We start from the raw sequence: 27,577 nt of genomic DNA on the forward strand, positions 1-27,577 counted from the left end.
GATTCACCTTCCTTTATTCTACCCAAACCTCATGCTTCTAAAGAAGAATCAAGCCTTTATTCACTGGATGTTAGACACCCCATCAACTGTGTTCACCGAGTCCCACCGAGACAGACTCCTGAGGGAGACTTGTACAATCTTAGGGAGCTGTGCACCTCCTCAAGCATCTGCAGTGACACCGAGCAGTGCTATCAAACAGTAGGGCTTATTAGTTGACTGGCACACAGCATAGGAAGACCAGGATTATCACAGAGAAGTGAAAGTTAAGCCATAGTCCATTCCGGATAGCCAGAGCCCAGCCAGGCTGTAGTGAGTCCCATTCCTCAAGCTCTGTCTCCCTCTCCGACTGATCTCCTTTGTCAGACTCCCAATGTGCCCCTGACTGCTTCCCATAGCCAACACTTAACTTCCACCTCACCTCCTGCCCCCAGTTCTTTGTTCCTGAGCTAGGGAGATGCAACTTAGTTGCCTTGATGAGAGGTAGGGAAGTCCATGTCTCTGTGGGTCATTGGTTGCTAGGTGTCCGTGTCTATGTCCAGGCAATTGGATTTGCTATAGTCTTCTGAAGGGCTCCATTGATATGGGACCCAAGCCCCCAGACAGGTATGCACTATTTACACCTGTGTCTTAACCTGCTCCAACAGCAAACTCCCTTTTCACCAGTAGATAACAGTGCAGCATATAGGGGAAACTGAGGTACAGATAGGCTTCCTAAAAATATTACAAAAAATTTCCACTTTGTCACACCAGTCCAGTCCCGTCAACTTCTGTGCTGTTCTAAACTACTTTATTTCTAATCCCTCAGATGGGTACAGCCTGACCTAATTTGCCATGATCCTACCAACTATGCCAGTTTATTGAACAAGGATAAAATGTTGTGGAATTTTTATTAATACTTTGTTGCATCATAGTTTTTTTTTCCTTATTAACAAGCTAGGTGCTCTTTTTTAAAATATTAAATTTATAAAATCTCACAGGATGTATTTGAAAACAGCAAGACATATTTAAGTTAGAGATGGAAAAGATATTACCAATTCCTTTCTGCCAGGGCCATATTAATTGCTGTGTCATAAGTGTAGGTAGATAAACACCATCTAGTGAATTTTTCTGAATTTCCTGGGAGTAACTTCACTTACAGGGCTGGTAGGGTTTTAGAAGAAAAACAACTTAGGCCTTTGCTTTACACACTATTCTCTCCCTTGCTAATGGTATTTGCTGTTACTGTGATCATATTGTATGTAAGTGTCTATCCAAGGGGACTAGTGCAGGTTTGAATGAGCAGTATGTGTCACTTTACAGTAGCTCTGTTGCCTTTTACAGTCCAATTTCAAATGTGGCTTCTACCACTTACTGTGGAAAGTGTTCAGTTGCTTTTAAATTTGCTATTTTCTACATCTTTTTTGTTCTCTTTTGCCATTTTGTTTTACTTTACATTTCTCTGTATAGCTGATCACTACATTTTCAGTTTCTGCTCTCTATCTTCCCAAACTGTTAAAATACTTCGCAAGTATATAATGCATTCCGCTGAATGATTTAAAATGGCTTAATATCTATGGAAATAGAGTGTAATCTTCATTGTATAGGGAGGGAAGAACAAGGCCCAATTACAAGGACGTGCAAAGTTTGTACCAGAACTAGGATTAGAGCCCAGATTCCCTGACTCCATGATCATGTTATTTCCTTAAACTCGTCTTGTAATGCACCGAATGCATTGTCAGTTTTTAAAGAACAGTATTTCCCTGCTGCTTCAATTAGATTAACTACAGGAACTTAATAGCTGTCCCAAACCAAATTACATATGTAACTCTTCATCCTCACACTCAAATACAAAAAAGATGCTAGTTCATTCCCTGGCAGTTTGCAGTCATGGATGGAATGGCTCAATTTCACTGCAGCATTCTGCAAGCTCTGGGGCAGGAGTGGCAAATATAAATGGCAAGATGACCGTCCCTACATTTTTATTCCCAATAATATGCTTTCTCTAATGTTATGTTTATTCAATTATGAGAGAGGTAGGGGTAAGTAAGTAATCTGATTATTGGACCTTTATGCACAAATAAGTAATGGATACAGTTGGGTTGGAAACAAAGAAAATAGGCTCAGTATTTTATCCTTGCCATGTGAGTATTTACTGTGACCTGAACTAGATAAATGTTAATGGCTGTATGAGTTTTTCCTCACTCATCAACTGAGTACCTCATTTGGGTAGAGCAGTAATGTGGGCTGCAAAAAGATCTGGGCTCTCCCAAAGTGTGATTCCCTCTCTGGTACTGTCTCAGTGTCTAGCCTTTAGCAAATCCCCTCTCTGTGCTTCCGCCCTTCCTCATGGAGAGGAGACTGACAAATAATAGTCGTTGCCCGCCCCCCCCCCCATGTAGTATGAGAAGGAAGTGGGGATCATTTATATAGCACTGTGTAGCTGTAAAAGGCTAACTGGGGCCAATTTCAGACAGGTTAACACTAGGGTGACCAGATGTCCTGATTTTATAGGGACAGTCCCGATATTTGGGGCTTTTTTTTTTAATACAAGCTCCTATTTTCCCCCCACCCACTGTCCCGATTTTTCACACTTGCTGTCTGGTCACCCTAGTTAACACTAACCCTGTGAGCTGACACAGCCACAACGGCAATGAGCAGGGGGGGAAAGAGGTTTGAAGCTGCTGCTGACATGTCCCTCCACTCCTGACTGCAGCACAGCCCCTGGCCAGTAAAAGATGGGCCCAAGATACAGTCTGGTCACTTCCTGCTATGTGGAGTTGGCAACACAATATTATGCAAAACCTACAACTAGAGCGGGGTAGGCAACCTGTGGCACACAAGCTGATTTTCAGTGACAAACTGCCTGGGTCCTGGCCATCAGTGGGGTGGGTGGGAGGAGGTGGTCTGCATTTTAATTTAATTTTAAATGAAGAATTTTAAATATTTTAAAAGCCTTATTTACTTTACATACAACAATAGTTTAGTTCTATATTCTAGACTTATAGAAAGAGACCTTGTAAAAACGCTGAAATGTGTGACCGGCGGGCGAAGCCTAAACTGAGAGAGTGACTAAATGGAGACTCGGCACAGCGCTGCTGAAGGGTTACCGACCCCTGAGCCAGATCAAGCGTCTCCTCTGAGCCAGCTCCCGGCTGGGGAGCCCGGGGCTCCCCGGCACAGACCAACCCCCAGAAACCAGCCGGGGGGGGGGAGAGTCTCCCCCTGCGGCTCCGGGAAGCACTGACCAGCCCTCATAAAAAACCCCACCCGGGGGCAGGGGGAGCGTCTCCCCGCTGGGCTCCCAGGCCGTGCGGGGGCGGCTCCAGAGCGGGCCGGGGGCGGCCATGAGCGGCTGGGCCCGCCCCCTTCTCCTCCTGCTGGCCGGGGCCTGCGGCCTCGCCCTGCTCGGCTACGGCGTCTACTTCGACCGGCAGCGGAGAAACGCCCCCGACTTCCAGCGGAAGCTGCGGCAGAGTGAGTGTCCCGGCCCGGCCGCGGGAGCGGGAGGCCCTTAGCTGAGGCCGGGGCCGGGCTCCCCACCGCCCAGGCCAGGGCTTAGCACCCTCCTCTCCCGGGGCGGGGGAGCCGCAAGCACCGCCCCTGCCCGGCGAGGCCTCCCCCTCGGGCCCACACAGAGCGCGGGCAGGCAGCGAGCGGGGGGAACGGGGCTGAATTGACACCCCCCCACCATGGTCAAGTCTAAGCCCTGAGCCCCTTTGGGCTGCAGCCCCTGGACCTTCCCTTTCACTCCCCCCCCCCCGCGAAATAAATCATTCCTGCCCCACAAAAACCCCACCCCAGCCCCATCCTCACCGCAGGTGGGATTTTCAAACCTGCTTAAGCAGCAAAGAATCCTGTGGCACCTTATAGACTAACAGACGTTTTGCAGCATGAGCTTTCGTGGGTGAACTTGCATCCGAAGAAGTGGGTATTCACCCACGAAAGCTCATGCTGCAAAACGTCTGTTAGTCTATAAGGTGCCACAGGATTCTTTGCTGCTTTTACAGAACCAGACTAACACGGCTACCCCTCTGATACTTGAAACCTGCTTAAATTACTTCTAATCTGTCCTTGGGTAGCTGGACTCCTGTAGCGCACACACTTGCCACAGCAACTGAAGTGGGGGGTTCCCCAGCGCTTCCACCTCCCTGAGGGGCCCTAGCCGGGTTAACAGAGGGATTCTGCTGTTGGCCGAGTGACATCGCCACAGAAGGTTCGGTTGACCTGGCTACACACATTTTTCACAGCCTGGAGCACTCGCTAAGTCACTCTAATTTTTAAAAAGAACTGGAGTACCTGAGCATAAGCTCAGATAAATTTGTTAGTCTCTAAGGTGCCCCAAGGACTCCTGTTCTTTTTGCGGCTACAGACTAACACCGCTGCTACTCTGAAACCTCTCATTTTTAAATATAGACCAGGCCTCAGGCACTTTGGAGCGTGAGCTTGACTGACTCCCAGAGAGACTTAGTGCACCTAAGGGCATGGCTACACTTGCAGGTGTAGAGCGCTGGGAGTTAAACCAGCCTTCAGAGACTGCAGCAGGGAAAACGCTGCCGAGCGTTTACACGCTCAGCTGGAAGCGCACTGGCATGGCCACTTATAGCAACTCTTGCAATGCCACAAAGAGCAATGCATTGTGGTAGCTATCCCAGCGTTCAAGTGGCTGCAACATGCTTTTCAAATGTGGCGGGTGGGGTGGAGTGTGACGGGGGGGGGGAAGAGACAGTGGGTTTTTGGGGTGCTAAGAGTGTGTCAGTATGCTGTCTTGTAAGTTCAGACCCCCCCTTCCCCCTGCCTCTCTCTCTCTCTCTCTCTCACTCACAGCAAGCAACATTCCACACTAATGGCTTGCTTTGTCCTGAATCAGATAAGCAGCCGCTGGTCAGAAACGGAGCTTTGAAAGGGAATATCCGCATTCCTACAGCCAATTCCAAAACAATGAAAAGAGTGGCCACTTAACTTAAGGGGATTATGGGATGTTTCTGGAGGCCAATCAAAGCCCAGTAATGCAACACCTCGTTGACACTGACGCTGGGGCGTTTCAGTAACAAGCAACAAGCGCTATGCTTCTCCTGGAGGTGGATTACCAGGAGTGCTCCAGCTGCAGAGTCCAGGTGCTCTAAGTGCCTTGCCAGTGTGGATGGGTTGGGAGTTAGGGCGCCTGGGGCTGCTTTAATGCATTCTAACTTGCAAGTGTAGCCAAGCCCTAAGGCTGTGGCTACACTTACACTTCAAAGCGCTAAGTGTAGTCAAAGCGCCAGCGCTGGGAGAAAGCTCTCCCAGCGCTGTCCGTACTCCACCTCCCTGTGGGGAATAACGTACAGCGCTGGGAGCCATGCTCCCAGCGCTGTGGCTTTGACCACACTTGCGCTTTGCAGCGCTGCAATTTGCAGCGCTGGAGAGGGTGTGTTTTCACACCCTGCTGCAGCGCTGCAAATTTGTAAGTGTAGCCAAGCCCTAGGTGTCAAATAATTCACTTGAGAATGGGACCTAGACTTCTAAGGCTTTGGCTACACTTACACTTCAAAGCGCTGAAGCGCTAAGTGTAGTCAAAGCGCCAGCGCTGGGAGAAAGCTCTCCCAGCGCTGTCCGTACTCCACCTCCCTGTGGGGAATAACGGACAGCGCTGGGAGCCGTGCTCCCAGCGCTGGGGCTTTGACTACACTGGCGCTTTGCAGCGCCGCAATTTGCAGCGCTGGAGAGGGTGTGTTTTCACACCCTGCTGCAGCGCTGCAAATTTGTAAGTGTAGCCAAGCCCTAAAACACCTAAAGCCAAATTTCTAAAGGTATTTAGGTGCCTAAAGATGAAAATCCCATTAGAGGACTATCTACAACACTGCTTATGCACCATGGGAGTTAGGCACCTAGGTGGTTTGAAAAATCCCACTAGGCACCTAAGTACCTTTACAAATCTTGGCCATAGGGTAACATTTTAAAAAGTGTCAAAGTGACTTAGGAGCAGCAGGCCATCGTTTTTTAAAAATCTCACTCCAGATGCTTACTTGGCTAAATTCTAAGAATTTCTGCAGTGTTTGCAGTGAAACATATGAGCTCATCAACAACATAAAGCTCAAATTTAGCTTGGCTTCCTTCTCATCATGATTCGTTTTTTTAATTTGAAAATATTTTGGTGTACTTAATAAAGTATCAACAAATATCTATATGGCAAATTCAACTCCCTGAGCATCTCTCATTTTAGAGAAGAGGTGACATCATAGAAAATTTAACAGGACAGTCAGTTCAAGAAGAGTTTACAAATTTTTATAAATAAAAAAAAGTAGGTACAATTTACTTTTATAGGTTTCTCTCGTATCTCTATCTTCCAATTATATCTGTTTTCATGTTAGAGCATCAGCACATTTTGGATGAGATAACACTAATATGGAAAAAAACTTTGGAGACGCAGACTTGACAATCTTTTTGGAGTTCTGAACTATTAAGCTTAGATGTTAAATGCACCATGTTACATTTACAGAAAGAAGAAAAGAACGTGAGAAAGCTAAAGAGCATGATGTTGAGGTAAAACACTCAGTTTAAAAATCACTTAAACTTAGTAGAAAGAATACCAGGGCCGCCCAGAGGATTCAGGGGGCCTGGGGCAAAGCGGGGGAGGTGCGGCACTTGTACTCAGCTGGCGGCGGTCTGGGTCTTTGGCAGCAGGGGGGGAAGGGATTTATGGTCAAGTGTAGTACCTGAAATTAGTTTTGAACAATAACTATTTCAAGTTGACTATGTCCTTTTAACTCTAATACATATTTGAGACTAAAGTTGTTTTTGATTTAGTAAATTTGTAGCACACCTGCAGCTCACTTTTACATTCATAAAGTTTTGGCTAATCTTAATTTGCTAGAGAAAGTAGATATAGTCAAAGGATACAATTATCCACCATTAGTACTTCCTCTCCTGCCTCACTTCCCAAGGTGGGGGGATGTGAGGAGAGACTCATCTACCGTGTCTTTGTGGGCATTCCCATCTTTCACTACAGCCACATCCTCAGTCCCTATTGAGATATTTTATTTTTATCATGAAGACAAAGCAACCTATGTATTCCAGAATTCAGTGCAGGGAGCAACCTTGGTTTGCAGAGCTATAATCTCCCCAAAGAGCAGCCACCGCCCTTCACCAACACCCATTTTGCGCTAGCAGGCAGCACCGAAATCATTTTCACTAATATAGCAAGTTAAGATAATTCCCAACCCCAGACTACAGAACCTTGTCGTCAAACCTCTGTAGGCTTTTTTTGTTTTCTTTCTTTAAACAATATTGTTTCGGTCAACAGTCTGGGAAAAGCAAAATGACCCATGGAGCGGAGGAGGGAAATCAAAGATGTGTCAAGAAAAATAGTGACCTCCAGAGGTTTGACAAATATGTCTAAATGGCAATTTACAAAACAGCACTGCAAATTAATCTTTTGAGAAGTCTTTTTCACTACCAGTTTTCACAGTAACTACAGAGATGTCGTTGCATTGATGCATCTTATTTCTAATCTAAATATATTTGATAACGTCTTTAGTTATGCGAGATGAAAAATATTGGAAGGGTACGGGAATTCTTTCTGCAAGAGGTGCAGCTGGGAGAACACTGGTTATCTAAAGGTAAGGACATAAGCATGAACTCTTGTCAACAGCTGTGCAGGACGTATATTGCAGTTGGTTTGGTTTTCACATAAATTGCCTTGAAATGCTCAGCTGAAGTCAAGGTGCAGTATCATTTTAGCACAGACAAACTAAATTGTTTTGTCAGACCTCAAGCATATTGCACATGCCTAAGTCAGGCACTGTCTGCTCCACCTTATATCAGGATTTTGGATAGCACCAGGCTTGATGCTGATGCTGCTAGGAATTCCTACACTTGAAAGTAGGTGGGGGAGGAGGCAAAGGGAAGTGAAATTTCAATTAGATTTGTAGAATTAAAAATTGTTACTGGATTACAAAGAGTTAAAAGGTTTTTAAAGCAATGTCGAGAGGGGTTATAGAAGGTCTGAAATTGAGTAACTTATTAACCAGCCCCCTCCTAGGAACTGAACTTTTAACTAAGGGCATGGCTACACTTGCAAATGTAGAGCGCTTTGAGTTAAATCCGCCTTCATAGAGCGCAGTAGGGAAAGTGCTGCAGTCTGTCACACTGACAGCTTCAAGGGCACTGGCATGGCCACATTTACAGCACTTGCAGCGGCACTGGGAATGGTGCATTATGGGCAGCTATCCCAGCATGCAAGTGACTGTAACGTGCTTTTAAAATGGGAGGGGTGGGGTGGAGTGTGACAGGGAGTGTGTTGTGTGTATGTGGGGGGGGGGAGAGAGAGTGGGTTTTGGGAGGGGCTGAGAGCATGTCAGTGTGCTGTCTTGTAAGTTCAGACAACAGCACCCACCCACCCCGCCCCTCTCTCTCTCTCAGGGTACGTCCACACTACCCGCCGGATCGGCAGGTACGATCGATCTATTGGGGATTGATTTATCGCCTCTAGATGAGACACGATAAATTGATCCCCAAACACGCTCCCCGTTGACTCCGGAACTCAACCAGGGTGAGAGGCGGAAGCGGAGTCGACGGGGGAGCTGTGGCCATCAATCCTGTGCCATGAGGACGGGAGGTAAGTCGATCTAAGATGCGTCGACTTCAGCTACGCTATTCTCGTAGCTGAAGTTGCGTATCTTAGATCGATCCCCCCCAGTGTAGACCAGGCCTCACACAGCATTCCACAGTAACAGCTTGCATGTCGGCTGCCAGAAACAGAGCTATGAAAGGGCATTTCCACATTCCTACAGGAGTTCAAAACAATGACAAGAGTGGCCACTTGACTTAAGGGGATTATTTGACGGTTCCAGAGGCCGATCAGAGCTCAGTAACGCAACACTTTGTTCACACTGACGCCTGGGCGTTGTAGCCAAGGTGCAGCAAACGTTATTCCTCTTGCCGAGGTGGAGTACCAGCCACGCTGTAGCTGCGGAGTCAGAGCACTCTACGTGCCTTGCCAGTGTGGATGGGGCTCCTTTATTGCGCTGTAACTCGCAAGTGTAGCCACGCCCTAAGTAAAACTGAATTTTAAAAAAGCCACTGTTGCCGGCTCAAAGAGCCCGAGGCGGAGCAACAGCAGGGTTCGTTGCCCGGTGTGCGTCGCACTAATTATCACACCAGGGTGGAGAAGCAAAACCAGGTTTATCTGAGCCCAAAGAAAGGTGCCAGGGAGAAAAGCATTCTCAAATCCTGCACACCCGCGCGCAGGCGGGATCCCAGCATTTATACCCCCCTTGTTTGTGTAAGCCTTTTGTTCGGTTTTCCCCCTCACCCCTCCCTTCCCAGCAGCAGCTACATTAGGCATTACATTTCAGCGTGTTAGAAAAGGTTCTCATCCACAAGCTTATCTCTGGCCTTGACAGAACAAACGCATACAGATTTTCCTTCCCCCTCTCCCCCTCCTCCCCGCCGCTTTTGCTGTTTTAAACTCCTACATTTGCAAGCTGAGATTGCTGACAGTTACACATTTTGCTTGCAGTCTGTTAGCATCTTAGGCTGGTTAAAGTTCACAGCATGTAAGAACTTTGGTTCACTTCAGGCCCAAAGTCACAACTTTGGTTTACTCAGGCCTAGTGGCACCAACACCACTGAAATGTGCTAAAGAAGATTCCTAATACATCCCAACCGTCTTCTCTTTCACCTTTCTCACTGCACCCTCCACCCCAAAGAGCTTTCCCCAAAGGACACAAACCCTGGCACTAGGCCAGTCACTTAAAATTACTCCTCCTTTGTTCTCCCTAATTCAGGTTGCCCCTCCACCAAGCATTTATGGAAACTTGGGTTTCTGAGTAAATGAACACTTTTGAAGAAGATCTACTTTCCTCAAATACTTGACTTTTCATTGGAAAACCAAAAAAAGGGGGGGGGTTGGTTTTTTTGGGGGTGGTGGTGGTATGAAAAGTAAAATTTTTCCTGGGATGGAGGGAAAATGTAGTTAAAAATATGAATTTGCTTCAGGAGAACATAAGAAGAGTGTGGAGCACCTCACTAATGCTATTTCAGTGTGTGCACAGCCACATCAGCTACTGCAGATTTTGCACAATACACTACCACCACAAGTCTTTGAGATGCTTATGCAGAGAGTACCATACGCAAAACAAGTACGTATACGTTTAAAAAGTTAAAGAGGAAACTATTGGTGTTATGTGTGCTGGACACTATCTAGTCAGTAATATACATTGACATAGATTGGGAGCTTGCAGTTTGTTTTGTAGAGAACCATTGCTTGTACAGTAAATGGTTGCACAACTAGATCTCAATTTTTAGAAATTGTCATTGATTTTCTGCACTTTGGAACTCTGGTTTCTGTGGCTGCTGAGGTAAATTGTTTAAGCCATAAATTGTCAGGAAAGGGCAATATTTAATAAGAAAGGAATCAATACAGAAGGCTCAAGCTGGACTGATTATGAAAAAAAGACTGAGCAGCATCTCTCTCTGCCTTTACGGCCTCTAGACAGTATTGGACGGAATACCAATTATTACTGGAATTTCAACTCAGTTCTTTAAGAGGACATACCTGAAACTAAAGTCTGCACCAAATGGAATTTAGCAGCCAGATTGCTTAGTACAGTGGTTCTCAACCAGGGGTACATGTACCGCTGGGGGTAGGGCCGGCTCCAGGCACCAGCGAAGGAAGCAGGTGCCTGGGGCGGCCAATAGAAAGGGGCAGCACTCCATCCGCTATTGGGGCGGCATGTCCGGGTCTGCGGCAGCAATCTGGCGGCAGGTCCTTCACTCCCTCTCTTACTCTTCTGTGGCACTTCAGCCGCAGCTCAATTGGGCTTCCCCCCCCTTCGCCGCTTGGGGCGGCAAAAAAGCTGGAGCCGGCCTTGGCTGGGAGTACTCGGAGTGTACTCATATCAACTCATTTAGATTTTTGCTTAGTTTTACAACAGGCTACATAAAAGGCACTAGTGAATTTTAGTACAAACTAAAATTTCATATACAATATTTATATTCCAATGGATTTTTTTTATAATTATATGGTAAAATGAGAAAGTAATTTTTAAGTAAGAGTGTGCTGTGACACTTGTATTTTTATGCTTTATCTTGTCAATTTTTAAGTGAGGTGAAACTTGAGGGTACACAAGACAAATCAGACTCTTGAAAGAGGTAAAGTAGTTACTCCTGGTGGAATTCTGCGCACAATAATTTTAAAATTCTGCATATTTTATTTGTCAAAATAACACAATATAATCACACCTGTTTCAATTATTTTTGGTCATTTATTTCAAAATACCTCTCAGCAAGTATGTCTGTAACAATACAGACAACAAAAAAAGATTCAGGAAATGTTTTTTGATAAATAGATTCCCTACTAGGCATATTAATACAGAACTCTGAGTAATAATTCATTTAAACTACAATACAGAACTGTATTTCCTGCACCCCTCAGAAGCTGTGCAAAGGCTTGGGGGATTCAGGGGTAATGGAGGAGCTGAGAGAGAGGGAAGTAAATTGCTGGGAAGGAGCCTGGGTGTGAACTTAGAGTGTTGTTGGGTATGGGTGGGAAAAGTATGGAACAGGTTTTTAGGGGGGATGGGAAGTGATTGTTAGGGAGCTTCCCCCATGCAGACCCTAGTTGACCCCTAGTCTCTCCTATTCAGTCAGGCACATCTGCGCCTGTCCCCATGTGTGTCTGTGCCCTCATGCAGCCACTCCCCTGTCCTATGTCTCCCTGTACCGCTTCCCCCATCCCATGTGTCTCTGTGCCTCCACCCCCACCCCTGTACCCCCTCCCCTGTCCCCCCACCCAGCCACGCCCCTGCCCCTATGTCTCCCTGTACCCCCACCCATTGCCATGTGTCTGTGCCCCCACCCAGCCACCCTCTGACCCCATGTAGCTCTGCACTCCCCACCTTCACCCAGCCACTCCCATCCCTATGTAGCTCTGTACCCCTTCCCCCCCCACGTGTCTCTGCACCTCCCTCCCCGTGGCCATGCATCCACTCCCATTCAGCCCCTGACCCAAGCTGTCCTCCCCCACTAGCCCTTATGAGCCCCATCTGACCCCCCCAGAACCCCACACTGTCTGTCTCCCTATAGCGCCTGTCTCCTGAGCTGGCCTGACAAGCGCTGTGAAGAAGGCAGCTCTTTCTTCTCCCTCTCTGTCAGGGAGCTACAGCTTTGGTCTATTGCCACAGCGCCCTCTGTGGGCAAAAGGCAGAACTACAGCAACATTTTGGCAGAAGCTTTTTTCTGTGCAAAAAATTAGATGTCTGCAGGGCTCATTAAATTATGCATGCAGCAACACGGAATTCCCCCAGGAGTAAGTAGTCTGGAAAGGTTGAGAGCCACTGGCTTAGTAGATACTCTTTTATTTATCCGTTAAAGTGAAAATAAAATTGAGTCAGATCTTATTCACAGTAATACATCATATTGGTTGTGTATAACTGAACAAAGCACAGACCATGTCTGTTCTGTATTCGGTTCAGAACAAGGCTATTTGATAATGAATAGCAATAAACTGTCATACTACTGCATTAACAATCAGCTTCAAGAATTATATTCATTGTAATAAAATGCTGTCAAAGAACCATTGTTTCCACTACCTTGAAAACACCAACATTTAATTTTCATAAATGCTCATGTTTTATCTCAGCGCTTATCAGCAGAAGATGTCATCTTGTGAGCACCTCGTATATTCTACTGGCATTCCCTCAAAGGAGAAGTATGCTGGGTAGCCTAGTAGTATTGAAGGAATAAGTCATATATCATGTAATATATGTGAGAACAGGAATAACCTTTGGATTACTTCTCTCCTGTAGGGGAAGTATGCAGAAGTAGTTCTGGGAGTGAATATTGCTAATTACCATGCTCCTGTGCCACTCATGTAGGAAAACAAAAATGTAGGCCAAATTCAACATTGGGATAAACTGGTAGAACTTCTTTGAAATCAATGGAGTTGTGCCAACTTGCATGAGCTTTTTATAGCAGCTGTCTGCCCTCATACCATAAAGGCAAGTGCTACAGACTCAGAAATGTCGGGCTGGAGTCAAGAAGTCACTAAGTCCAGCCCTAGCTGCTGAGGCAGGACCAAGTAAACCTAGACCATCACTGACGGGTGTTTGTCCAAGTTGTTTTAAAAAATCTTTAATGATGGGAATTCAACCCCTTCTCTTGGAAGCCTAGTCCAGAGCTTAACTACCCTTAAGTTAGAAAGTTTTTCCTAATATCTAACCTAAAATCTCCGTTTGCCTCAGATTAAATCAATTATTTCTTGTCCTATCCTTCAGTAGATATGGAGAATAATCAGTCACCATCTTCTTCATAACAGCCCTTAACATATTCAAAGACTTACCAGGTCCCCGCTCAGTCTTCTTTTCTCAAAGACTAAACATGCCCAGTTTTTTTAACCTCTTGTCATAAGTCAGGTTTTCTAAATCTTGTATTATTTTTTGTTACTCTCCTCTGGACTCTCTCCAATTTGTCCACATTTTCCCTGAAGTGTGACACCCAGAACTGGACACAGTACTCCAGCTGAGGCCTCACCAGTACAGAGCAGAGCAGGACAATTCCCGTAGCTGAAGTTGAAGTATCTTATCCCGACTTACCTCCCATCCTCACCGCTCGGGATCGACGTCCGCGGCTCCCCCGTTGACTCCGCTACCGCCACTCGCTCCGGTGGAGTTCCAGAGTCGACGGGAGCGCGTTCGGGGATGGATATATCGCGTCTAGATGAGACGCGATATATCGATCCCCGCAAAATCGATCGCTACCCGCCGATTCGGCGGGTAGTCTGGACGTACCCTTATGTACAACAGTCCTGTTAATACAGCGAGCATGATGTTAGCTTTTTTTGCAACTGTATCACAATATTGACTCATTCCCTTTATCATCCACTATGACTATGGCAGTGAATCATTGACAACTACTCGTTGAGTATGGTTTTTCAACCAGTTGTGTACCAATGTTATAGTAAAATTTCATGTAGATCATGTTTCCCTAGTTTGCATAAGATAATGTGATGTGGAACTGTATCAAGAGCCTTACTGAAAATCAAGATACATCACATCTGCTGCTCCCCGCCATCCACTAGGCCAGTAATCTTGTCAAAAAGGGAAATTAGGTTGGTTTGGCATGATTTGTTCTTGACAAATCCATGCTGGCTATTCCTTATAACCATATTATCCTATGACAGCCATTAGCCCTGGGGAGCACAGGGGAAGACTGCTGGTTAGGGAAGGCGCTTGCTCGAGCCATTCTCGAATGGGCGAGAAGATGATAAAGGCTTTCCCAAAATAAAAAGAAATAACTATTCACGTGTCCCTAACTGATGAGGTAATTAGTCACTAACTCTTATCTGTTTGTCAGCGACTTCAAGCAGCACTGAATGAGCAGGACTGTGTGGAAGATGAGACGGAATGAGAGATGGCAGCAATGTTAAGGCAGAACTCTAGCCGTCTAGCCTATAAACCCTTGTTTGGAAAGAAAATACATACAAAACTGAACAGTTCCCATTTATTGTACTTTGATTAAATAAAAACATTTTGAAGACATTTTCGTATATATTTCTGTACAGCACTTTTTGCATTAAAATTAATAGTCGTAGTGGAAGAAACAAAAAAATGGTCCTCTCCCTCCCCTGCCCCCAACGTAGTGACCAGCATAACCAGTCTGCAGGCCTCTAGAAATGGTTATATCAACATTATTCCATTGCACAGTAAAAAAGGACCACAGAAATAGGCTCTGTTTGCCAGCTGGCCATTACCAACTCCTGGTATAGCCCATAATTGTTTCCCCAATGGTTTCCATGTGCCAAATGGTCTCTGAAACTCCGTTGTGAGCTGGTGGACACACCCACAACAGAACGCCTCCACTTGCAATCCAACAAACATGGGCATTGCTTTGAAGCAAGGTTGGAATAGAATTCTCTTTTGTTTAACGAGGTTGCCCAAGAAGTCCTGCTTTGGCAGCTAGAGCTTCGTTCTGCTGAATATGATACTCCTGAAATCTCATGGATATCCTCTGCGTCATTTTTAAATATTTCTGTAAGCAGTGTTCTGAGCACGTCATCTACAGGAAAAAGGAGACACAGAAGGACCATAACAATGATTAAAGGAAAAAACTGACCGAAGACAGTTTATGATGACATATGACTAGGTGAATACACTCTTGTGTCCTATGCTTATGCTACTTTTAGCCCCAAGCTTACTGCCCAGCCTGTTTCTGATGGGGAAAAAAAAAAATCAAGTTTAGTTTTCAAGGAAACTATGAAAAGCTGAGTTTTCTTTTGGCATTCATTCCAATGGAAAACCACCATAGAGAATCTTTTAAAAATGAAATAAGTCATTATGTCCCCCTCATATCCCTACGATCCTCTGAAATAAAATCTATAATCTCTTACCTTATGGCAAAGGCCAATATTACATCAGTCACTATTTCATTAAATTCTGTTTGACCCACCTTCTGCCCATGGCAGCCAAATGTGGCCTACTATACCCCCTATTCATTCTAGGCTTCCATTGGGATCCCTCCAACTAACTGTGTCTGCCACTTGTGGTGTGTACTCAGAGAACTTTTCCTAGGGCTGCTGTAATAATTCTTGTCATTCTGTTGGCTCCATTGGCTGGGATGTACTATGCCCATTCCATGTTCTGCATTGCATTACTTTTGCAAAATTGGTTTTACCAATCTACAGCAGGTTTCCAAAGCTATTCCTGGGCCAGTGTTGCACGTGCTGGCCACCGCTTCCCGCAGCTCCCATTTGCTGGGAATGACAAATCGTGACCACTAGGAGCTGCGGGGGGGCGGGAAGGGGGGATTGGTTTGTGCCTGCTGACGGTCAACGTAAACAGCCCGCCTTCGGATTACCCTGATGGGTCGCATGCCGAAGGTTGCCAACCTCTGCATTATATGATGCTCCCAAACTAGCTGTCATTATCAAAAATGACCTGAGTTACAGTGAAAGCATACAAAGCTTAGAAGCAAAGGGAACAGGACCAGTTTGCATCATTACCGATGAACTAGGAGTTGTTTTGATCATGCTTAGAATTTAGAAATGGGGAAAGGAGGTCTAAACTGTTGTTGTCTGGACATCAGCTACCTGGCAAAACCTGTTAAACAGGAGTGGACTCTAGCTAAACAACGACAAGGAGGGAGCCTGGAACAGTTCCAAACCATTGCTCCCAGAGGGCGTAGTATTCAGGGGATGGTGCCTGGGGAAGGCTAGACTTGCATTAGGGGTTGCTATGTGGAAAAGTGACCAAAGATGAATTTTAAAAAATTCTGGCATTGCTCACAGGAGATTCCTGGATGCTTTTGATTTGTACTGAATATGAAACTAAATTTGAATAGAAACATAGGAATTGCCATACCAGATCAGACCAGTGGTCCATCTAATCCAGTATCCTGTTTCCAATAGTGGCCAGTGCCAGATGCTTCACAAGAAGGTGCAAGAAACCCTGTAATGGACAATTATGTAATAAACTGCCCATAAAGAAAGTTTCTCCCTAATACCTATCTGTTAATGATTGGTTCATGTCCTCCAGGATGGGGGTCCCTTTACGGAGTACAAAAGAAAAATGGCTAGCTACAGGGTACTGTTTATATCCAAAAATCTTAAAAGGCTCTACAGACACGATCTGTCAGGATTCTCACTCTTGGATCTTAGCTCTTTAGCACAAGACCAGCAGAACTCCCATTAAGAAGTTTTATCCCTGAGTGGTAGCAGGATAAGGTACAAGTCTGACCATCTACTGGATGTCCCATCTACTGGATGTCCCATCATCCCTGCAGGCTATAAATGTTGCCTCCAAAACATTTGTCAGTTCCTTTAATTGCACAGGAGGTGAACCATCCATATGGCTAAAACAATTCAAAATGATTCATGATTTAAAAATGCCTCCAAAAATACACAAACAGTGCAAGATGGGAAACACCCTCCAAAGAGGATGATACCAAACTGTGAGGGGAAGTGGGAGGGTGAGTGAGCATTCCAGGACAGTGTCTCTTCAGAGAAGTAGATTTCAGGTGGGTAATTTCCCCTTCTCTAAAGAATTCTCATTCTTAGAGAGTAGGAGGCTCTAGGAATGCCCCAGAACAAAATACGTTGCTAATGCTTGTTGCAGCCTTAGAAGGCCAATGCCAACACCAAAACCAGGGAGGCTATCTGCATATATGTGAAGAAAATGAGGAAGATGCTGCCTTCCAGGGTCTGATGTGCAGTGTCCTGTAAAGTGCCTGGCATGCACTTAGTCCTGCAACTACTGGCCTCGGGTCAAAATTTTTCAAAAGCTGTGGTGCAGGAGATCTATTGTTTGCATGCAAGGGAGCTAAGAGGAAAGAGTGAGAATCCTATCGGAATGACAATTGCACAGAAACAGAACCACAAATACGTCATTGTCTCTTCAGTTAACATTTCTCACCTGCAGGCTGCATACATACTGAAGAGCTATAACCTCTTGTATGTTAGTTCAACTAATTTTTGATCGGATCAAAACTTTCAAAGCTGCTTATCAAATTCAAATATTATCATACAGCATTTCCGCAAAAGAGAAACTCAAAACACACAACAGGGGCATACCTCTTCTGATTTAACCTCCCTGCTAGTGAAATCTTTCACACAATCCAGGAAACAGGTTTCTGTAAGTTTATTGTATGTCCCAAGAAACTCCTTGAACTGTAACAAATTGAACAGACATGCAATATTAAAAGAAAAGAAGACATTTTCAAACTTCTCCCATGTACAGCTTGCAATAGCTGAATTTACCATTCAGTGACATTAACAGAACAGACTACTCATTTAAAGTGACAAGTCACCAGAGGTAATTTAGTATCAATGCAATAACATCATTTGATGCTGACAACTACTGTTCCCCTAGATCAGATACTATTCTGTGCCTGCTGATTTGCTGATGATCAAAATAATGAAATCCTGGCTATCTTAATATTGTTCCCAATTCATAAAAGAAGTTAAGCTACAACTCAGACAACATTTTACTTGGTAACTAACTGGGGGGGAAAGCTGCATTTCATATATGCATGCTAATAACTTTGAAGATAAAATGCTGAAACCTCTTGAAACCATAAAAACTCCATTGCTAAGTTGAGGTAATGCAAGTTTCTCAAAACCATCATTTATTAATACAGTATAGCATCTTACCTGTTTGATCTGATCAGATTCTGATATTTGCCCAGCCATATTCTATTGGTCTGCAATCAGCCACCTAATTTTAAGATAACATTTGTGTCATAATTCACACCAAAACACATATATAAGAAATATAACATTCGAAGGCTGAATAAAACTCTGCCCTTTCTGTAAGCGTAGCTAGACATAACTATGGTTTCAAAGAAACAAGAATACGTGGCTACTGTGTCATAAGTTCCCAGCATGATCTGCATCTAATAAAATACAAGGACAGGCTTACATGTGATTTAAAGGAACAGCTTCTGGTTAAATTTGGCTCAAATTTTACATTCTTATAAAAATAAAGTTTTATAAAATCTAAAACCAATAGAAATGATGCTATGATTTGTACAGTTCCAATAGAAATAGTTTGTTGGTTTTGAGGGTTTTTTTAGCACCCCCCTGCAATGGCTATAATGGAAGAGTATTGTTTTAATAATCAAATTCCTTACTTATTACAAATAACCCCTTAATGAGTGACATGATTCTCATTGACGGCAGCCATTTAAACGGAAGCTATCGAGTTGAATTTTAGTCAGTTAAAAAAAAATGTCCAACATAGGGTCAGATACCACACCTTTTCAAGCCCCCCTGCCAGTTTTTGTAATTACATTTTTCTATTTCTTTAATGTTGCTCTTCTCTATTATTTGAAAGATCCAAACAGGTGAAACACATTATAGAGAAACCAGCAAAACTAGCTACAAGTAAAGAGCTGTCAGATACACAAAGTAAAACTGGGGTGGGAGGGCGGGTAAGAGACCTCTAGTTACCTTTTAGTTACAGCCACACTTGGAGAAAAGAAACAGCACTCTCTAGTATGCTAAATTGATTAAATTAATTCCACCCCCACCACTTCTTAGAAACCAGTTTGTGTTTTTAAAACATCTATTGTTTTAGTCTTTAGGAAAACGGTAAAACTACAAATACTTGTGCCAGTGAATCTAGTGAGTTAAATATACAGGATTATGAAGAAGAAATAAAAATAGCATTAAAAAGGAAATGAAAAACAGGTGAGGAAAAGTGAAAGTATGAACACTAATGGAGACCAAGAAGAAGGAATTTAAGAAGGCATCTTCAAAGACAAAGACAAGTTAAGGCTTGAGAGTTTCTAGGAGAGAATAGTTCTGGTGTCTGCAATTCAAGAAGGATGTTGGTAAATTGGAGAGGGTTCAGAGAAGAGCCACAAGAATCATTAAAAGGATTAGTAAACATGCCTTGTAGTGGACTCAAGGAGCTCAACCTATTTAACTTTAAGAGAAGATTAAGAGGTGACTTGATCAGTCTCTAAATACCTACATGGGGACAAATATTTGACAATGGACTCTTCAATCCTGCAGGGAAAGGTATAACAGGATCCACTGTCTGCAAATTAGAAGCTAGACAAATTGAGACTGGAAAAAACAGTGTAAATTTTCAACAGTGAGGGTAATTAACCATTCAAACAGTTTACCAAGGGACATGGTGGATTCTCCATCACTGGCAATTTTAAAATCAAGATTGGATGTTTTTCTAAATATGCTCTTGGAATTATTTTAGGGAAGTTCTACGGCCTGTGATCATCTAGTCTGTCTTCCTGTGTAATACAACGGTCCCTTCTGGCCTTGGAATTGATGAGTCTATGCATACTGAAAGCTGTTGCCTTCCTTCCCTCAATTTACACATTGCCTGAGGCTCACTGCCATCCCATGGTGAAAGTAATAATTATTACTAAATAATATTAATAAATTTCAATACATATTAAATATAAATATATAAAATAATATATTAGTAGTAATAATATTAATTAATAAAATTGAAAAATCAAATGCAGTAACACATACACACACACAAAGCTCTCACTAAATCCTCTCCACTCACATCTCTTCTGACAGGGCTCAAGTAAACAGATGAACCTTGAAGCATGTCCTGAAGATCAACAGACTCTGAGCTAGTCTATGCTTAGAAGTTTTGCCAGCATAACTATGTCGGTAAGGGATGGAAATTTTTTGCCAGCATAGTTGTGCCAGTAAAAGTCCTAGTGGAGATGCAGTTATACTAGGTGTTTTTTGTTTTTTTTTTACTGACACAGCTTATTTTTGTTCCTGGTACAGTTGCATCTACACTACAAGGGTTTTGCTCCTTTAAATTAGCAAAAGTGGCAAAATTTTAACTAAAGATGAAGCCTCTGGATCAGTCATATCAAGGCTGGTTTGGTGGTGGGAAGAAATAAAACGGAAAGTGAATTCCAGGGTCGAAGGCTCTCCACTGAGAACATCCTACCCCAGGCCCTTAACATACAAATCTGAGAACTGTTAGCTCAAGTGTCCGAATAGATCTCGGCTGTCAGTGTTGAGCATGGGAGAAGAAGCACTCTCACATACCAAGAAACCAACCCAAAGGGCTCTGTAGGTTAGAACCTTGAACTGCACCTGAAAACAAATTAGAAGCTAGTACAAATGTAATATGTTCTCTATGTAAAACTTCACTAAGAAAGTGGACTGTGTTCTACATTAGCTTAAATCTGATCATTAGGTAAAGGACACATCCAGAGTGCTTAAAAATAATCTAATCTGGAGATGGCACACACAGATAGATGCTGAAATCTGCACCAGATAGGAATGAGTGCAAGTGCCTAGCTGAGCACAAGTTTAACGATTGCAAATCTGAAAGTCTAACATGGCATACAACCTAAAAGCTGGCTGCTTAACGAGTAAAGCCAAACTGAGCAAAGCCAAACTGAGCTTTATCAAAATCACATGCCTGGGGTAAAGGGTATCTATTTGGAGCCAGCTACAGCCTAGTAAAGTCAGAACCAAGGTAGCTCATTATCAGTGAGTGTTAAAACCCCACCGAGAAACGGAAAAGTCCTGTGTCCCCACCAGGGCGCAAAAAGCTAATGGCCTCAACTCCCAGCACTGCCACTCCCTCACATTTTATATTCTGTTTATCTTTTTTATTTAATCAGACCTGACGTCCTGCCATTTTGTCACTGATTTAATGAGATTTAGTAAACTGAAGTTCCAGAAAACCTTTGCAGCTATACTTGAGAAATAGCTTTCTTTTAGAATTTAACACAACAGCACTGTCTGACTGTAATTGTCTTTGAAGCACAAATCTGTTGCCCTTACTTTTATCCCTTCCATACTGTGGGCAGTACATTATTATGTCTCTACTGCACGTCTTCAGTGGCTGTCATTCATAGTTGGCCTTATATCTCCAGAATATACTGTCTGGTATATTAAGGTATCTTTACATTATCTATCATATCTGGTTCTAGTTGTTTTTCACATCTGGTCTTTGAAACTAAAGGAAGAATGATAAGCCATTTCTGCCTGAATTTTAGAAGCTGCCTGAAGCATTCGTCACAGCAGTAATGGCTGAACTTCTTAAGTGGCAGCTCAAGGCACTCAGAATGTGTCAGGTGTAACTCTTGTACTAGTCCAGGATAGGCAACCTATGGCACACGTGCCGAAGGCGGCACACGAGCTGATTTTCAGTGGCACTCACACTGCCTGGGTCCTGGCCACCGGTCTGGGGGGGCTCTGCATTTTAATTTAATTTTAAATGAAGCTTCTTAAACATTTTTAAACCTTATTTACTTTACATACAACAATAGTTTAGTTATATATTAAAGACTTATAGAAAGAACTTCTAAAAACGTTAAAATGTATGACTGGCACATGAAACCTTAAATTAGTGAATAAATGAAGACTCGGCACCCCACTTCTGAAAGGTTGTCAACCCCTGTACTAGTCCATCCTCAAGATGGTAGAGGACTGCTTTGGGCTAAACGTGACTTCAAAATTAGGTGCTGCGTTTTTTAACATGAGTCACCTCAGGGGAAGGCAGACAGCCAATATATAAACAATTACACACAAGGCTGCATATGGTTAGACTACAGAGCAGCATGCCCCGAGTGCCCTGGGCCACCAGGGATGTGCAAATACCTAGGATAATATCACTTGTTAAAATGTTACAGAGTTGCAATTAACATTTTCAATATATCAAAAGTTTCATATATTTTATATTTTCAGTGGGTTTTTTTAAATGCAAGAACAAAAATAGTTGAGAGTTAAAGTTTTTTTTACTGTTAAGTGTAAAAGCTTTCCTTCCCCTGTGATCTCCTTTCCAAAGGTAACAACAGACCTTGCGCCTGTTAGATCCTAATGCCTGTACACATGGCATTCCCAGCCTCTCCAGCTTTGCTTTAGAAACTGAAAAATGTTCTAAAGTTCCCTTCTGCGGGCTGCCACTCCCATTGCCATGGAAACATCTGATCTTCAGGTAATCATAGCTTTAAGAAACCTGCCTTCTTTTTATAAAAACAGTGATTAGGTTAAAGCTTCCCAGCCAGAGCTGAGCCAATCATTTCTCTGTTTCCATGGCATGGGAGCTGCAGCAAAGCACCACAGCTGTCAGAACTTCTCTAAAATTTCACAAGCGTGGGAATGCGATTTTCTCAGCTGTATATGCGGCCTTTAGGTGGCAATAGGCTCCAGAGCACAACTGTTCTGAGCAATTTACTTGGCTGGAATGTTTGATTCTCATTACTGTCAGACAGGGACTGTGAGACTAAAATCCCAGCAGTGCTGATGGATGTGAGCTATTATATGTGAAATGTGCAGAAACTTACAGTGTCATGAGGAGGCTAATTGTTCACCGACATAATCAGCATCAGTGGCCATTACCTAATCTACAAATTTGAAATCACTGGGACCTCGATGGACCCCCTAGTGTATTCTTCTCTATGAAGCCAAATAATAGTTTTATTGACAGACTATATAATCATGGCTTGTTATGAAGGTCCAGCATTAGAGCAAGCTCCAACTGTTACCTGAATTTACATTACCCCTGCAACTACCACATAGTACCTTTAGGTCCATCAGTAACACTTTGTAACTGGCCCACTGCGAGGAGTGGAGAGGGTTCATCGTAAGTGTATATATTTTTCATGGTGGGGAAGACAGGAGAGAAGAAGAGAGTCAAATCACAGAAGTGTGTTAAAATTGGACAGTCTGGGAAGTTAAGAGTTGTCATGCAGGAGCTGAATTTAAGAATTTGTTCTTAATCCGTTGAGGTAGAGCTTCAGAAATGCTTTTATTTAACTTAATCAAAGTACAACTACACAGAAAACCACCAGGACTGAGAGTAATTCACACTAAAATTAAACCAAGGTTGTGACAACACAAGACCCAGGAAATGCTGTGTCAAGTGTTGGTGCACTTTAGGTCCTCCAACAGTGGGCCCAACCAACACATCAAAGAAACAGCTTTGGAGCTCCCTCTTGTGCTTGAGAGTCAGGGCACATGTCATCCGTACCTTTGAATTACTTTGTATTGTTTTATTACAAACCTGTGTCATGCTCTTAACGTAGTTACCATGCATAAAATATTTTTATTCTAAATAATTCACAAATTATACTCAGACACTGCATGCATCATGAATTACAATCCAGTGCACAAGGTCAGTGAGCCAGATTCAGCCCTGAAGTAAGCATGCACAGCGCGTTAGTGGACCTTTCTTCCACTGAGTTCAGTAAATTCAGAGCTGAATTTGGCTTAGTGAGGCTGAACGTTAGAGATCTATTAGAAACATCCTGAACAAATTCTGATCATATGCAATGTCGTTTTAAAAAATGAAACAGCTTCTCTGCTTTTTTCCTTGGGTGGTCTCCAATCAAAGTACTGACCAGGCCTGACCCCACTTATCTGGTGATCTGATGAGGTCACAGCCCTAGGTGGAAATGCTTCAGGTAAGGCAGATTTATCTTAATCCCTTGTTCCTGATATTTCACTGTGTCCTTCAGGTTTCACCTTCAACAATGCATTGATTTCTTTCCCTCCTTTGTGTTCACTGAGCCAAATTCCAGCCTGATACAAGTGGATAAAATGCCAACGAAGTCTGTGCAGACAGGTGAAAGGAGTCTGAATTTGGCCCTTTTTCCCATCCCATTCCCAATTAGTTATTCCATACATTTATTATCTTTTGTGTGAAGTAGTTGTTCTGCCTGGAATTCCCTATTTGCTCCTAGTTTTGAAATTGCACCCTTTTGTTTCTGAATCTCTTACCAGGGTATTATCAAATATATTAATCCCTTTTATGAATTTGGGAAGCCTGTCTCAGGTCACCTTGAAATCTCTTCTCTTGCATCAAGAATAAGTCCAACAGATTAACTTTTCCTCATAAATTACATTCTTCAGAGACTATTTTTTGGTCCTGCTGAACCCTGCATCTCCTTCAAATGCAATAATATGCTTCCTGCTGCAGAGTAACAAGTATCGATCAATGCATACATCTTACACATTACTTTTTTGGTTCCTACCTTGAGCTGATTATATTAGTGACATCTTTTTTATGCCCTTAGATACCATAGTGCTAACACACTAGATGCCCAGATCTCTCCAGAAGGGATAAACAGTTAAGTAGTGTGGTGTGGACATAAAACCTATATTGATACATGGCTGTATTGTGGAAAAAAGCTGCTGCATGGATGCATCTCCTCCATTTTTGTTGTAAATGAGTCTCAGGAAAGTATGTTGCAAACTGGTTACAAACACAGTTGTAATTGTGTAGTGACTAACCGATAACTGTAAATAAGGTTTGTGAAGATGCAAAGAGGACTGATAATACAAATTATGAAAATCCATAAAGTATTGTATTGAGAACCATCATGGCCTAGTGCAGGGGTTCTCAAACTGGGGGTTGGAACTCCTCAGGGTCACAAGCTGTTAGCCTCCACCCCAAACCCCGCTTTGAATCCAGCATTTATAATGGTGTTAAATATATTAAAAAGTGTTTTTAATTTATAAGGAGGGTCACACTCAGAGGCTTGCTATTTGAAAGGGGTCACCAGTACAAAAGTTTAAGAACCACTGGCCTAGTGGCTAAAGCACAGGACTTGGAATCAGAAGACCTGGTTCTATTTTCAGCTCTGCCACTACATTCCTGCGTGGTCTTGGGCAAATCATTTTACATCCCTGTTTCCCTCAGTTTCCCTGTCTGTAAAACAGGGACAAAAATACTCTGACCTCCTTTGTGCTTTGAGATCTATGGATGAAAATCACAATGTAAGAGCTAGATATTTGCGAGAACAGTATGAAGCCATAGCGGGGCCTGGTCAAGTAGAGATTTAATATCTGAGATAGTATATTGCTATAGATATTTAAGGGTTGACATATTCTTCCTAAAGTAGCCAATCTATGAGCTCTTTGAATTACAATCTGAATGTTTTATTTAGTGGAAGGAGACAGCAAATTTCTCAAATGTAAGAGAAAACATTTTCCTTCATTTTTTTTTAAACTTAGGTTGTTTTTACCCAATTCTCTAAAAGTAAACACACGTTATCATAGACACAGACTCACAGACTTTAAGGTCAGAAGGGAGCATCATGATCATCTGCTAGTCTGATCTCCTTCACACTTCAGGCCACAGACCCTCACCCACTCACTCCTGACATATAGAATGCCATACTGAATTTTTTAGGAAATTATTAAAATGTACCGTAAAAGTAAATAACCACGAGATAACTACTGTATTTTGGAGAAGTTCTCTGGGCTGTGGTTATAAAGGAGGTCAGACTAGCTGATCACAGTGGTCCCTTTTGGCCCTGGAGTACATGACCTTGATAGTAAATTAGCACAAAGCTCTTATACTTCTACAACTATCTTGAGATATCTCATTTATTTCCACGCTACTGTGGGGGCCGCAAAGCCCTGGTGCACCAGGGTCCCTCCACTCCTTAGCCTCTGGAAAGAAATAGTCTAGTCTCCACTGGGCCCTAATACTTTGGTCTAATTTTGGTTATTGAGTTTAGTGTGTGGGTATTGTTGGTGGCCTATGATATATAGGAAGTCAGGCTAAATGATGGAGTGGTCCCTTCTGGCCTTAAACTCTAGGACCATGATTACATTTACAGCAGTTCTCCAAAACGCTAAATCTGTTTTAGGGTTTTAGATCACGCCATAGCACCTGCCACATAAAACTGCTATTAACAGTGAAGTCTCTCGTGGTCTCTGTGGAGTCTTTGTTGCGTCTCCCTTTTCAGGCAGAAAAATCTAATCTCCTCTGAAAGTTTCTGCTAGCGCCGGATCCCCTGGCCGGCCAGTCTGTCCCCATGAGCCGGGCTGCAGCCAGAGGAGGAGAACGAAGGTCACTGCCGGGGAGCCCGAGCCACCACCTGGTGCCGAGAACGCGTGAGGAGGGGGCGATAGAGAGCGAGCCCAGCAGCGCCCTGAGCCGCCCCCAGGACCGAATGTCCTGCCCTGACCCGGGCCCCCGGCAAGGGGGCAGCATTACCGCCCCACCGCACAGGGGAAACTGAGGCACGGGCTCCCACCCCAGCCACACAAACAGGGCCAGGGATGGAACCCGGGAGTCCGGGCACCCAAGCCCGTTCCCCGACTCACCTGCTCTGCGCCCGGCGCCTCTCAACACGTGGGGGAACCGGCAGCCTCAGCTCCTCCTTCCGCCCCGCAAATTCGCCACGTTTTTCCCCCCTACCCTCCTCGTGGAGACGAATCGGCACATGGGGATCCGCTGATAGATTTACCTTGGCCCGCGGAGCAGCGTGGTGCAGCATTGTAAAGTGTCCCCCATGTCCCGGAAGTGCCTGGGGGAGCCACAGTACGGCGTGAACAGCCGTACCGGAACACTATGCTTCCAGAGTACAGAGCTGAACCATAGGCGGCTATTGCGGCATTATAGCGGGGAGCGGTGGTTGTATCGCGTATTTGTTCCACCCGGACGGTAAAGAAAGGGGACCGCGCCGCACTAGCGAATGGCCTTCCCGTGGGAGGCGGATTTACGCATGCGTCCTGGACATGCGGCGTCTCGCGCGCAAGACCGCATCTCGTCCTCCCGCCCCCGCATGCGTATTGATTCTGAGCTTCCGGAAGCCTACAGTAGCAAGCGCATGCGCGGTGCTACCCGGGAAAGGATTGGGCAGGCAGGCGCCACTGGATTGGAAGCGGCGGGAGCCGGGGGGTAGCTGGTGCTGTTACCATGGTAACTAGCATTTCCGGTGGCTGCTGGGAAGGGGTTGAATGAGGGTGTGCTGCAGCTTCCGGGGAAAACGGGGCGAGGGCACCCTGCACCCCAAGGTGGTTCTGGGGGGGAGGCTGTACTCCTGGGGCTGCGGAGGGTTGGGGATGGGGGAGGGAGCCGTGCACCCTGTGCCCTGCAGGGGGGCAGGGGAGGGAGCCTGTGCGGGAGGAGGGAGGGGTCCTGCATCCCAAGTCTTGACGGGTGTGTTGCACCCTGTCCTCGCTATAGCACTGTTGCTGGCTAGATGGGCCCTGCTTGGTACCGAAATACTGTGGTGTTAGGTCCATTAGAACTATTCAGGGTAGATAGTCCTTGCCCCTCCTATGGCAAGACGATGAGGGCTGAGAGGAAGGAGCGGTGACTGGTTGTTTATGTTGGCTTAGATCCAGGGATAATTTGCTGGAATCTGACTACTGTACCTTGTAAAC

General features: G+C 44.3%; 3 protein-coding genes across 10 annotated transcripts in view; 2 read left to right on the forward strand and 1 right to left on the reverse strand.

Moving 5' to 3' along the window:
• The first annotated feature begins 3,303 nt into the window (after window positions 1-3,303).
• TOMM20L (translocase of outer mitochondrial membrane 20 like) lies at window positions 3,304-14,446 on the forward strand. The gene is made up of 5 exons (XM_045014228.1): window positions 3,304-3,453; window positions 6,455-6,498; window positions 7,493-7,574; window positions 9,955-10,097; window positions 14,311-14,446. Exons 1-5 carry the CDS (start codon window positions 3,324-3,326, stop codon window positions 14,362-14,364), a joined length of 453 nt encoding a protein of 150 aa, XP_044870163.1. The 5' UTR covers window positions 3,304-3,323; the 3' UTR covers window positions 14,365-14,446.
• TIMM9 (translocase of inner mitochondrial membrane 9) lies at window positions 14,440-26,912 on the reverse strand. 2 transcript variants are annotated; one of them, XM_045014231.1, is made up of 4 exons: window positions 26,656-26,912; window positions 18,101-18,164; window positions 17,522-17,617; window positions 14,440-15,012 (listed from the first exon to the last, which is right to left on the reverse strand). In XM_045014231.1, exons 2-4 carry the CDS (start codon window positions 18,137-18,139, stop codon window positions 14,878-14,880), a joined length of 270 nt encoding a protein of 89 aa, XP_044870166.1. In that variant the 5' UTR covers window positions 18,140-18,164; window positions 26,656-26,912; the 3' UTR covers window positions 14,440-14,877. The 2 variants fall into 2 exon arrangements, with proteins under 2 accessions (XP_044870166.1, XP_044870165.1); XM_045014230.1 differs by having other exon boundaries at window positions 26,513-26,907.
• Window positions 26,913-26,991: 79 nt separating this feature from the next.
• The window catches only part of KIAA0586 (KIAA0586 ortholog), a 117,638-nt gene continuing 117,052 nt past the window's right edge, over window positions 26,992-27,577 (forward strand). For 2 of the 7 annotated variants that reach the window (XM_045014225.1, XM_045014224.1), the window contains exon 1: window positions 26,997-27,110. The gene's annotated coding sequence lies outside the window, so the exon portion shown is untranslated. Of the gene's footprint in view, window positions 27,206-27,577 lie in introns of all 7 variants that reach the window. The other 5 variants (XM_045014221.1, XM_045014223.1, XR_006578937.1 and 2 more) reach the window with 4 other exon arrangements.

Source organism: Mauremys mutica, chromosome 4, assembly GCF_020497125.1.
Source record: "Mauremys mutica isolate MM-2020 ecotype Southern chromosome 4, ASM2049712v1, whole genome shotgun sequence".
NCBI classification, from domain to species: Eukaryota; Metazoa; Chordata; order Testudines; family Geoemydidae; genus Mauremys; species Mauremys mutica.

Bases quoted from the DNA above. Each gene is read 5' to 3' on its own strand.
- TIMM9 (XM_045014231.1), bottom strand. From the start codon at position 18,139: ATGGCTGGGCAAATATCAGAATCTGATCAGATCAAACAG. The intron at 17,618-18,100 runs GTAAGATGCTAT...AATTTGTTACAG, and splicing joins AATCTGATCAGATCAAACAG to TTCAAGGAGTTTCTTGGGAC. The intron at 15,013-17,521 runs GTATGCCCCTGT...TTTTTCCTGTAG, and splicing joins GGGAGGTTAAATCAGAAGAG to ATGACGTGCTCAGAACACTG.
- TOMM20L (XM_045014228.1), top strand. From the start codon at position 3,324: ATGAGCGGCTGGGCCCGCCCCCTTCTCCTCCTGCTGGCCGGGGCCTGC. The intron at 6,499-7,492 runs GTAAAACACTCA...TAACGTCTTTAG, and splicing joins CTAAAGAGCATGATGTTGAG to TTATGCGAGATGAAAAATAT. The intron at 10,098-14,310 runs GTACGTATACGT...TCTGTTTGTCAG, and splicing joins GAGTACCATACGCAAAACAA to CGACTTCAAGCAGCACTGAA.